The sequence below is a fragment of the Syzygium oleosum genome, unplaced genomic scaffold, assembly GCF_021117445.2.
Source record: "Syzygium oleosum isolate NSW1041296 unplaced genomic scaffold, Sole_v2.1 Sole_v2.31, whole genome shotgun sequence".
Taxonomy (NCBI): Eukaryota; Viridiplantae; Streptophyta; class Magnoliopsida; order Myrtales; family Myrtaceae; genus Syzygium; species Syzygium oleosum.
In genome coordinates this window covers 92,047-104,704 of record NW_026607515.1, presented here as the reverse complement: position 1 = coordinate 104,704, position 12,658 = coordinate 92,047, and the positions used below count along the sequence as shown (strand labels likewise).

The 12,658-nt window shown below is 41.7% G+C and overlaps 1 protein-coding gene and 1 pseudogene across 1 annotated transcript; both read right to left on the bottom strand.

The window, feature by feature from the left end:
• Positions 1–2,827, bottom strand: LOC130135339 (caffeic acid 3-O-methyltransferase-like; annotated as a pseudogene).
• A 1,522-nt stretch (positions 2,828–4,349) lies between these two features.
• LOC115686069 (caffeic acid 3-O-methyltransferase 1-like) lies at positions 4,350–7,366 on the bottom strand. Its single transcript, XM_030611256.2, has 4 exons — positions 6,901–7,366; positions 5,269–5,579; positions 5,028–5,092; positions 4,350–4,917 (listed from the first exon to the last, which is right to left on the bottom strand). The coding sequence occupies exons 1-4, from the start codon at positions 7,323–7,325 to the stop codon at positions 4,621–4,623; spliced, it is 1,098 nt and encodes a 365-aa protein (XP_030467116.1). The 5' UTR covers positions 7,326–7,366; the 3' UTR covers positions 4,350–4,620.
• Positions 7,367–12,658: the final 5,292 nt, after the last annotated feature.

Here is a 12,658-nt window from a genome sequence, read left to right as displayed (position 1 = left end):
TCAAGGTAATCGAGCTTTTTTTTTAATTTGATCAATCAAACGTTCATTCTTGAGGAAAACCATCACGTAAGTCTTGAAGGCACTGCAAGCGATGCAGAAGCGCTTGAATCCCGTGGCCTTGGCCAACGCCTCGAACTCCTTCTCCGTCCACTCTTTCCCACCCGGGTTGTGTGCCATCATAATAAGGTCTGCATGGGCTACTAACTTGGTTGTGAAGCTCGTGTCCGGGAGTTCGGGAAGGATGCACTCGGCCACTATGACCTTCCCGTCTTCCGGGAGCACGTTGTAGCAATTCTTCAAGAACTTCAAGCAATGCTCATCGCTCCAATCGTGACATATCCACTGCATGTCACAACCGCATCAATTGACGTGGCGAATTAGAAGCAAGAAGTTATTATCATTTACATTCAAAGTGATAGGCAAATGAGAGTGGCAATATAAGCTGAACAAACCTTCATGAAAATTGCATCTCCTGTAGGAACACTCACGAACATATCTCCTCCGACATGCTCGACGCCTAACTCGAATATTGTAGCCATTTATTCGATGAAGTCAAAATCGATTAGCATAGAAATGAGCTTTTTAACTATATATTACCATACACGCATCAACGAAAATCTGTCGTCTCTTAAGGCAATTCTAGTTCTAACCACGCATGCGATATAATTAACATGAAGTGATATAGAGAGATTGGAGGATAACATATAAGTACCGGGATAGGAAGGAGCATTGGTGACAACGTGAGGCAAATCAAAGTTAATGCCCTTAATGGAGGGGTACTTGGAGACAATCATGTTGAGGACAACGCCAGTTCTGCCGCCGACATCAACTACCGACTTGAGGCCCTCGAAGCCTTTGCATCCTCATCGTCGAAACATCGGACATGCCTTTGTTGAATAGTTTGTTGAACCTCGGATCGTTACCGATGTATTCAAATGCCGTCATTCTGTAGGCCTTGTTCAACGGGATTCCTCCTTCAAGAACTGCATCTTTCAAGTGGTACCTGCATTATTTTGGTCAAAATTCTTGGTCGATTCAGCTTTTTTTCTTCTAATTAAGTGTAATGTCAGTGACTAGGGGAAAAATGCCAAAAAAGTCCTAAACCTTTTGGATTTGTTCCAATTTAGTCCTAAACCTTTTTTTGGTGTCAATTCAGTCCTAAACCTTTTGCATTGGTGCCAATTTAGTCCTAAACTTTTTTTCTGTGTCAATTCAGTCCTAAACTTTTTATATTTGTGCCAATTCAATCCTAAACCTTTTGTTTTTATGCCAATTCAGTCCTTCCGATCAATTTTCGCAGGATTTTGCTGACGTGGATGCCGACCGGCCGGCGATCGGTCACCAACGCTGACGTGGATAACTTTAATAATATTTTAATTTTTTTTTGAAAATTTATTTTTCTTTCTTTTTTTCTTTTTTTTTTCTTCCCTCTCCTCCCTCCTTCCTCCGGTCGGTCACCGGACTGGCGACCGGCCAGAGGCCAAAGGCCGACACCAGCGAGGCTCACCCTCGCCGGCCACTGGCGAGGTATACCTCGCAAGCCATTGGTGAGGCTCACCCTCGCCCAGCGCGAGGCCGCCCTCGCCAGTGGCCGGCAAGGGCGAGCCTCGGTCGTGGCCGGTGAGGTCGACCTCGCCGACCTCTGGCCTCTAGCCTGTCGGACCGCCTCACCGGCCTCTGGCCGGTCACCAGTCCGGCTACCGGCTAGAGGAAGGAGGAAGGGGAGGGGGAAAAAAAAGAAAAAAAGAAAAAAAAATTCAAAAAAATGTTAAAATATTATTAAAGTTATCCACGTCAGCGCCGTTGACTGGCCGATTGGCGTCCACGTAAGCAAAATCCGGCCAAAATTGGCCAAAAGGACTAAATTGACACGAAAACAAAATATTTAGGACTGAATTGGCACAAATATAAAAAGTTTAGGATTAAATTGGCACCATAAAAAGGTTTAGGACTGAATAGGCACCAATACAAAAGGTTTAGGACTGAATTGGCACCAAAAAAAGGTTTAGGATTAAATTGGCACTAATACAAAAGATTTATGATTTCTTTGGCACTTTTCCCCAGTGACTAGTCACATTTATTGATGAACAATTGTCCGACGTTTTTTCCCGTTCCATTTGTTATCACCCCCAATCTAACAAAACAACTAGCAAAAGAAAACATCATCATAGAAAAGTTTAGTAGACTAATGACTCGACCGATCAAGTGGAAAGAGTATGTGTGTTGCATGTATTCTCGATATCATGAGTGATTGAGTCTAGCACACTGTAGAACGAAGATTATAATTATTTGGTGTGAGTGCCAAGTGATTGGTGGTGCCAAAACAGGGACAAATATAATGCAAGTGTTTACACGTTCCAAAATTTGATGAGACGGCGGAAAAATTAAAATCACTAACCAGCTTTCCATCAAAGACTTTATCGTGGTTCATGAGGCACAAAGGGGCCATCGAAACACCATCCTCGTTCTTGGTGAAGAACTTGCAAGCCGGAGCGAGCCCGTAGAGCCTCTCGGCCCGCCCATCAGGGAGTTCGCACGCAGTGCATGTGACAATGGAGTAGCTTGCGAGGAAGCACAAGATCCTATCGAGCATCGTGGGCGCGTCCGGGTTCTGGGTCGGGAGCTGAGACGCGATCTCAGAGGGAGAGAGGCGCGTGCCAGGCCCTGCCTTGGCCATGATCTCAAAGAGGCCGAGCTCGAGAGCCGTCTTGAGGACCATGGGCAGCTCAGCCGCGCCAGTGAGTTGTATCGCAAAGGAAATGATTTCGCCGTCGTCATCGGGAACTTGGGTGGGAGCCATCCAGGCCTCGCTCGACCTCGAACCCATCTCGATCTCTCACCTCTTTCTTTTCCTTTCCTGATCGAGCCGATGGTCCTGATGGAATGGGGGTGTTTTGAAAATCCGGAGAGGGTCTAAGAGGGGTCTATGGAGATGGAGGAAGAGGAAAGTCCAAGCTTTTGTTGAATTTGGTGGGGATTGATAATTTGGCAATCCGATACGAAAGTGTCAACTCAAACTATTCGTGGGCCGTCTTCACAAACCGAGCCGACCATTACCAGATCCATGGATCCACATGCACCGGCTTGGACAAAGTATGTAGAGACAGCAAAGTCATGCTAATCTTTTTCTGTCTTTACTCCTTTTCCACTTCCCTTTTGTCTCTTGCTGAAAATACTTCCCTAAGATTCCGGTTCTCTTTTCATATAGAGAAATACTGGACGAGGTTTCACGACCGAACTGAATGAAAAGGGTCCATCTAATAATGAATGAAAACGGTCCATTTAACTTTAAGAAGCTTTTGTCGGAGACGATTGTCTGTCCTCCTCCAACCTGTTATCCTCGTACTTCGACTAAGAAATGAAAATGGTCCCAATCCTTGGCTTTACCAAACCAGTCCAATATAGAGTTGATCAATCTCCAATCTCCAATCTCTCTCTCTCTCTCTCTCGTAGAGAAATTTAGGATATTTTCTAGAAATATATAGGATATTTCTCGTGATTGTGTATATATATGGGCGTTCTTTTTATCCCCAATTGTACATATTTGGATTGATGGTACTTGATTTGAATACCCTAAATAGTTATCTAATAAAATCTATATAGAAAATCCACAGTTTCCTATTCAGCATATTTCTTATCATGGTATCAGAGCGACGATCTTGACATTGCATCTAGTGCACACCCGAGTGCAATTCTCGTATTTTTTTTATCATCTTTTTTTCAATAATTACTAATATTCCTCTCTCAATGTCAATTTTCAACATTTCCGTCTCTGCATCTCGTCTAATAGCCAACGTCGACATGTTCTATTGTCGTGTAGTCTACGGACCCTGTTACTTGAGAAAGCGCCCATCGAGCTTGTTTTGTATTAATGCGGCCAATGCGGTTGGTATTGGGTTATGGAGAAATACACGTTATATGCATATATATGCACTCACCCTTTGTTTTATGTATCTTATGGAGATGTATACTAATTCGAATTTTAATACAATAACCATTATACACTTAAATTTATTTCTGAATTTGAAATTCTATCACTAATCATGATTAGCAACGGATTGTAAGGTTCTACCCACCATGTATTACGTGAAAATAGCACGTGGTGTGTAACAAGCCAATATAAAGTGGGTGATTCAAAATATAAGTGCCACGCAAGATGAGATGCAGGTCATGTAGACAATATGATTAATCGGTCACATAAAACAGCCATACAGACGCCCCAAACACTTTCTCGTACCATTTTTCCGATAAGCTCCACACATGCAAGTTACGCCAAGAGACGTCATTCTTTCTTGGCAACTTTTAAACACAAGTGTACACCCATTCATTTTGGGCATATTAAAGGCATGCATAATGAGCTTTTAGTCTCATTGAATAACACCAGTATGCGAAGGCATTCGTTAATAATGGACACGAACAATAACTTAGGATCGTAACTTGCAATTCGGCAACTGAATTGTTCATAACATCTTTTGCGTTCTCCAATTACATCATCATGTAAAATCAATCGACACTCGGTCTATCAATTTTATTATGCTCTTGCTAATAAACAAGAAGCTTGATATTATCCTTCATCATCCAATACGTCTACATGTTCGGTCCCATTAGCTTAATCCACCCTTAATTCTTGAGGAATTCCATGACGTGATCGTAGGCGATGCACGCGATGCGGAAACCCTTGAATCCCGCGGCCTTGGCCAACGCCTCGAACTCCTTCTCCGTCCGCTCTTTCCCGCCAGGGTTGTGCACCATCATGATTAGGTCTGCATGAAAGGCTACCTTGGTCGCAAGGCTCGTGTCCGGGAGTTCGGGAAGGATGCGATCGGTCACTATGACCTTCCCGTCTTCCGGGAGCGCGTTGTAGCAATTCTTCAAGAACTTCAAGCAATGCTCATCGCTCCAGTCATGACATATCCACTACATTTCACAAGCGCATCATTTAACATGGCGAATTAGAAATAAGAAGTTATTATCATTTACATTCGAAGCAATTGGCAAATAATAGTGGCAATTGAAGTTGAACTTACCTTCATGAAAATTGCGTCTCCTGTAGGAACGCTAACGAACATATCTCCTCCGACATGCTCGACGCCTAACTCGAACATTGTAGTCATTAATTCGAGGAAGTCAAAATCGATTAGCATAGAAAATGAGCTTTTCAATTATACATTACCACACACGCATCGATCATAATCTAATGTCTCTATGGCGATTCAAGTTTTAATCGTGCATGCAATATACTCAACATGAAGGATAACATATAAGTACCGTGACAGGACGGAGCATTCGCGATAACGTGAGGCAAATCAAAGTTGATGCCCTTGATGGAGGGGTACTTGGAGACGATCATGTTGAGCACGGCGCCAGTTCCGCCGCCAATGTCGACCACCGACTTGAGGCCCTCGAAGCCTTTGTACGTCTCGACGACCTTCTTCATGATGATAGTCGAAACATCGGACATGGCTTTGTTGAATAGTTTGTTGAATCTCGGATCAGTACGGGGGTATTCAAATGCCGTCATTCCATAGGCCTTGTTGAACGGGACTCCTCCTTCGAGAATTGCATCTTTCAAGTGGTACCTGCATTATTTTAATCAAAATCTACGTCAATCCGGCTTTTTTTCTCTTGATGTATGTTGACACCTATTTTAATAGCCCGATTAAATTAACTTACACCAAATTTAGGGGTTAGGTCGGTCGCGACCATGTATGTATAACTTCGACCATGAATCTATTTGGTGATGATTATCGATCAAAGTTACACTTAACTTTTATGAGTAAGTGATCACTTAATAATTGCATCATTGATCGATAATATGAAGCTGAAACATATTCAATACGGGAAAAGTTATAAACGTATTGCATTTATGCCAATTTAATCCTAAACCTTTTGACCTAGTGACAATTCAATCCTTCCAGCTAATTTTGGCAAGATATTGCTGACGTAAATGTCGGCCGACCAACGTGGCACCGCCAGGCAAGTTGACCGCGCCTGGGCGAGGGTTGCCATGACCCACCATAGGCGAGGCCTAGCCAGGCGAGGGCGATCCCCATCAAGGGCTCCCCTCACCAAGCGAGGACAGCTCGCCCGGCCATGGCCAGTGGCCGGCCTTTGCCTATGGCCGGTGACCGGCAAAAGGAAGAAGAAAGGAAAGAAAGAAAAACATAAATAAGTAAAAAAAAAGTATTAAAAATTGTCCAAGTCAGCGCCAACAATGCCACGTAGGTCGGTCGGTGTCCATGTCAATATTATCCGACTAAAATTAACCGGAAAGACTAAATTGGCATTAGGTGGTTTAGGACTAAATTGATACCAATGCAATAAATTTATAACTTTTTAACACTTTTCCTATTCAATACTCGTAGCACGGGCTAAATCATTTTGCTATGGATTTTGACATCTTAATTACATTTCAAGATTTACATCAAGGTATTATATTACCGAGTCAATTTACCTTCTTTGAATTGATCATGAACATGCATTTCTTAGGTGACGTACTCCATTATCATCTTGAAATTATTTCTGCCGAGCAATGGAAGTCAATGCTATTAACAGATTATAGAGAATTAATTTAGCGTCGCATAATGCTAATAATGTGTAACGTCCGCGAGTAGTCACATTTATTGATGAACAATCCTACGAGGTTTTTCCGTTCCATTTGTTGTCACCCCCAATCTAACAAAAGAAAACGTCACCAAAAGAAAATTTTAACAGACTAAACACTCGACCGATCAAATGTAAAGAGTATGTGCTGTGCGTGTCTTTTATATCGTGATTGATTGAGTTCAACACATTGTAGAACTTAGATTATAATTATTTGGTGTGGGTGCCAAATGATTAGTAGTGCAAAAATATGGAAGAATATGATGCAGGTGGATATCTATGTACGTGATCACTAACCAGCTTTCCATGAGGACTTTATCGTGGTTCATGAGACACAGAGGGGCGACCGAAACACCATCCTCGTTCTTGGTCAAGAACTTGCAAACCGGAGTGATCCCATAGAGCCTCTCAGGTCGACCGTCGGGGAGTTCGTGCAGGGTGCACATGACAATGGAGTGGGTCGCAAGGAGGCGCAAGATCCGATCGAGCATCGTGGGTGCATCTGGGTTCTTGGTCGGGAGTTGAGATGCAATCTCACGGGAAGAGAGGCGTGCGCCGGGCCCGGCCTTGGCCATGATCTCGAGGAGGTCGAGCTCAATAGCCGTCTTGAGGACCATGGGCAACTCGGCCAAGCTAGCGAGTTGCATGGCGAATGAAATGTTTTCGTCGTCATCGGGGACTTGGATCGGGGCCACCCGGGTCTCGCTCGATATCGAACCCATCTCGACCTCTGACCTCTTTTTGCCCTTTTTGAGACGATGTCCTTGATAGAATGGAGGTGTTTTGAAATTTGGGAGGGTTGAAGAAGGTTATATAGTGATGGAGGCAGGAGGAGAATTTGGGCTTTTCCAGTTGGTGGTGGACAAAGGATATTTGGTTGGGCACAAGAGTTCAATAAATGTGGCCATTTATGATATTCCATGGTGTGTGTGTGTATATTTGTAAAGTCATGTGCATTTGGTATTGAGACTTTCATCGACAAACTTGGGAAGAGACGTGAGTGGTGCAGAACCATACTCTCATGTTATGCTGAATATATTATCTTAACCTCAATAAAATAAAGTAATTTGGAAGGTCGAAATCACTTCATTCTATATTGTCAAGTGCATAAATCGGGAAAATCACCAAAAAAGTCTCAAAGTTGTTGCATTATACTAATTCAGTCATAAACCTTTCAATTTTACCTATTTTATCCTAAACCTTTCGATGATTTGTCAATGTAGTCTATGTGGCCAATTTTGGCCGAAAATCGCTGACATAGACGCTGATCGTCCTATGCGACATGACCAACGTTAATGTGGACAATTTTTTCAATTTTTTTAAAATTTTTATGAATTTTTATTACTTGTTATCCACTTTCTTTTCTTTTCTTTTCTTTGTTTTTTTTTTCAACCCTGGCCGGTGACCTCTTTGGCCACAAGCGAGGGCTGGCGACCCTCACCTGGTCTGGGCGAGGGGCCAACACCCTTGCCAGCCAAAGTTGTAAAAAAAACAATGAAAATAAGAAAAACAAAAAAAAAACAAAAAAGTAATAGAAAATTCAGAAAATTTTAAAAATTATCAAGTCAGTGCCAGCTATGCTATGTAGGAAACCGGCATCCATATCAACGATTTCCTGTCAAAATTGGCCGGCCATCATCAAAAGATTAAAAACTAAATTAGTCCAATTACAAGGTTTAGGACTGAATTAGTATCAATTCAATCGATCTAAGACTTTCTTGATACTTTTCCCACATGAATAATTGGTGGCTGAGTGGTTTTTTTTCTCCTATAGTCTCCTCAATAAATGTAAAGACCAAAAGACAAATGCTTAAAAAATATAACTGAAAACATTTATGAAACTCAGAAGAAGCTTTCTGTCGAAGAGAAATGGTATGTTGGCCTCCAACCTGGTATCCTCCTACTTCGAGGAAGAAATGAAAATGGCCCGAGTTCCTGGCTTCACCAAATCAACGAAATATAGAGTGAAATTCATAGATTTCTGCACTTGTTTTTTACTTCAAATTCTCTGGAATGCAGGGGGTAGCTGTCGTGATAACGCCTCGCCTGCTTAATCTTGAAGTGTGTATGCTTGTGATGGAGAGAAATGTACTTTGATTAGGTGATGAACAAGTCAACACCCTTCGTACCGTCTCATCGTACCAATCTCATTCCCACTCCTAGTCACATCGTAAAATCAAGGGCCCCTCCCCAGGACCCTAGCACTTCGAGGGCTACTGACTTGCCACATACCAAACGATACAAGTAGGAAACTAATTTAATCATATTCCAGAATTCCAACGCCGCTCGATTTGGGGTTGCGCACTGGACGTGACACCAAACTATCCACTAAAAATTTCCTTAGCCTTAGCAATTATAGCTGTTAGATTCAATTAATCTCCAATCTCTCTCTCTCTCTCTCTCTCTCTCTCTCTCTCTCTCTCTCTAGAATAGTGTGGAGTCAACATGTGCAAAGGCAATTGGTGGTTAGTCACAATGTTCCTTTTCATGATAAGAAAGTCTAGTGTTCGTTTATCAATGCCACTTGGCAATTAGTATCCATGTGACGTGATTCTTGCATTATGGATACAACAACCACTGTTGATTTATGTACTAGGATACGCGAGAAGTACACTATTTCGAAGTTTAAGAAAGTAATGATTATCACTAATCATGACTACCTGTTAGAGATAATTAGACTGATTCTCTAGGATAATTTTTATATCGCATTTGATATTCGTCGATTCCATTTGTGATGTTGATTATTAAGTTCTCTTGAGATTATTTTCGTCCACTCAACAGATTAGGTAGTGCTATAGCCATCTAAAGGGTGGAAATAGACATGAGTGGCAGCTAACCTTCGTCTCATGTTGTGCCCTATCCTCACATTTAGTATATTATCTTAAACGGTTGAAATCATTTCATTCTATATAGGCAAGTGTGGGAATCATAGGTGGCCGAGTGGTGGCTCTGTTCGCCTCCAACCGGGTATCCTCGTCCTCCGAGTAAGGAATGGAAATGGTCTCGAATCTTGGCTTTACCAAATCAATCGAACATAGAGTTATATTCATATATTTCTGTACTATTTTTTACTTCAAATTCTCTGACTGGCAAGCAGTTGATGTCGAGATAACGTCTTCCCTAGTCAATCCGTAAGCATATGTACGAGATGGATAGGAATATCACATCATGCGATGCGTTGACGTAACACCGTTTGGCTATTCTCGCTACAAATAAGATCTTGTGCTTTAGAATATGTAAACTTAAGGTCCGTTTGTTTAAAAAAAATCATTTTCGAGAAATTATTTTTCGACCTTTCAGTATTTGGATAACGAGATATGGAAAATATTTTCCGTAGACTGAAAACTACAAGCTTAGATTATGGAAAAACAACTTTCCTTTTTGCCAAGAAGGAAATCATTTTCTCTAAACAACCAAACAAATTAAAACTAACAATTTTCCTTGAAAATAATTGCCATGGAAATTATTTTTTTTATCATAAATTTTTCAATAAAACAAACGCACCCATAGGTTATAATTCTGGTCTCTTGATTTATGTACACCCCTCGTTATTGGAGTAACCATTACACTAAGGTTTTGCTCCAGCGACGGGCGTCCGAGATATCGTCATGCCATCTAACACGACATTCTTGATATCGGTTAAAGGCGAGAGGGACCGGGACAACTGAGCAAATACACTTTGAGACTTTACTCAGACCATATATTTGCCCTTGGAAATCTAGATTTTGGCCACAATATCCTAGGACATTTTGTTCTATACACTAATCTTGATTCTCTCAGACACAAAAGTTCCAACTCAAAACTATTCACGTGCCGTCCACAGAACACGAGCCAATCAATACCCCCACTTCTCTCTACCAGGTCGAGTCTTGGACACAAAATGAATTAGACGAAGTAATAAGTATGTAGAGATAGCAAAGCCAGTCTAATATTCCGGTTATGTCTTTATATATTCTGGACGAGCTTTTAGTTTAATGAATCCAACTCTTCGAGCAAGAAGTGGAAATGGTCCATTTACTCAGCTTTTCACGGTCTAAATTGTTGTGGGCTCTGGAGACGCGAAGGTGGCAAGAATTTGGCAATGGCAATTAGAACTTAGGTCCCCCAGGATTTTTAAGCTCACACCCACATCTTTTACATTTCGTGTAGATTCAAATGGCTTCCTCATAGAGTTGCAGCGATAGACATCAATCGAGCAACCATCAAGAACTTAATTACGAGTCAATTCCAATTGTAGAAGGGGAAAAAATCTATATATGTGTTATCGCTGTGTAAATTCACAACATTCAACTAAGATGTTATTCAATGAGATATTTATAGGTTTTTCATCAAAGTTGTGATATATAATGATGTAGGCAATAAGGTTCTTATATAGCGTTGACGAAGGTCTGTACTAAATTTGATCAACTTGATCAATCGAACCTGGATTCTTGAGGAACTTCTCAACACTACACTATACCCCAGAATTTCATAAAATTACATATTCAAGGCCTTAAAAAAATCATCATCTATGATTGAGTCAATATTTTAGTCCAACATGCATTTTTTGAAATTTAATTAATTATCAAATATGCCTCTTTGGATATTTATAAAGCAATTCAGATTCATCCCATGTCAAGTTATAAGATCTTAGAATGTAATTGCACACTGCAGACAAGGTCCAAGGGATGTGATTGTTCAAAGTCACATTGTTAAGTAAACAGAAAAGACTATCTGATATGCTAATGTCACTGCTCGGAGGGTAAGGGAACGTTAGATTAACCATTCCTTGTGTTCATTGATCGCGGAATGGGCCTAAAATCCAGTTGTCGCCCGCCTTGCACGTAGTAGAAAGAACCTCACGTCTTCGGCGAAGCCGAAAGGGGTTGCTCGATGGCGAGCTTACCAACCCATTGAACTAGTTGAGCTTCCCCAGGCTCAAGTATTTTAGTGCTTATGTTTGTCTTGGTGCCTTCTCGGGTGGCCCATCCCACATCTAAATTGGCTGGATAAGTGCTTCCATGTATCGCGCGCACATCCTTCTTCTTACCATTGGGGTGGACCTCGATTTTGAATGTCTTTCAAACAGTGGACGTTTGTCGCCACAAAGTCTGCAAGACATCATTCAGGGTATAGGGATTTCGCCAAGGGGAGGGGTGTCAGTGTCGCCTCAAGGTGGGTGACGCCCTACTATTATCCTGCATTTTCGAAAAATCATCTGATTATTGCGTCTCGTCGTTATAGTCATGAAATTCTTGTGTTTTCTTTGGTGGAGGGGGCACATAGAGAGTTTCCTGCATCCCAGGGTCGTAAAAGAATCAAAGTGCCACTATCAGCCAAAGGCATTGACTCGCCATCTGGAAAATGGATTGGATAGCGGTTGAGGTCTATTGTAAGATCAAAATGGCGAGGGAATCATGAATGCATAGTGGGAGTTCATCAGAAAGTGCAAAATTTTTTAATTTTTTTGAAAGAGTGAAAATTTGTAAGAGAAGAATGAAGATGAAAATGAGAGGCGAGAGACCTCTATTTTATAGGAAATTTTTTTGAAAAATCTTGGTCGGAGCTCGGACTGTCGGCGGCCGACTAACCGCTGGGGGCATCAAAGGCCCTGGCTTCATGGGCTCAATCAATGGAAAGGCCAAGTCCAATCGCCATAAGGCGTGGAACTAGACCAAGGTGAATCTTCTTCACTCCATAGGAACTAGTCCCTTAGATTTCGTACGTAGGAGATCGAGACACAACCTCAAAGCTATGGGGAAAGATGTCAAGCTTGGGTCAGGCAATGGCTCGAAAGCAAAAGGATAACAGGTCAGCCTCGAGATAGGCCCAGACATATCGGTCTGTATGGTACGGACAGCACTGCTCAGTGCCCATTCCTAATAACATCTTAAACATCACTCCTTAATAAAATTAATATTACCAAAAACCTCAAATATCACGTTTACCCATAACTAATTTTTTTTTGTCACAAAAACTCCCGAACCGGTACATCTATACCGCATTTAACTTAAACCGGTGAATGCGTGCGACATTTATCCCATCACAAAAAATTTCAAATCGGTACACCCTTGTC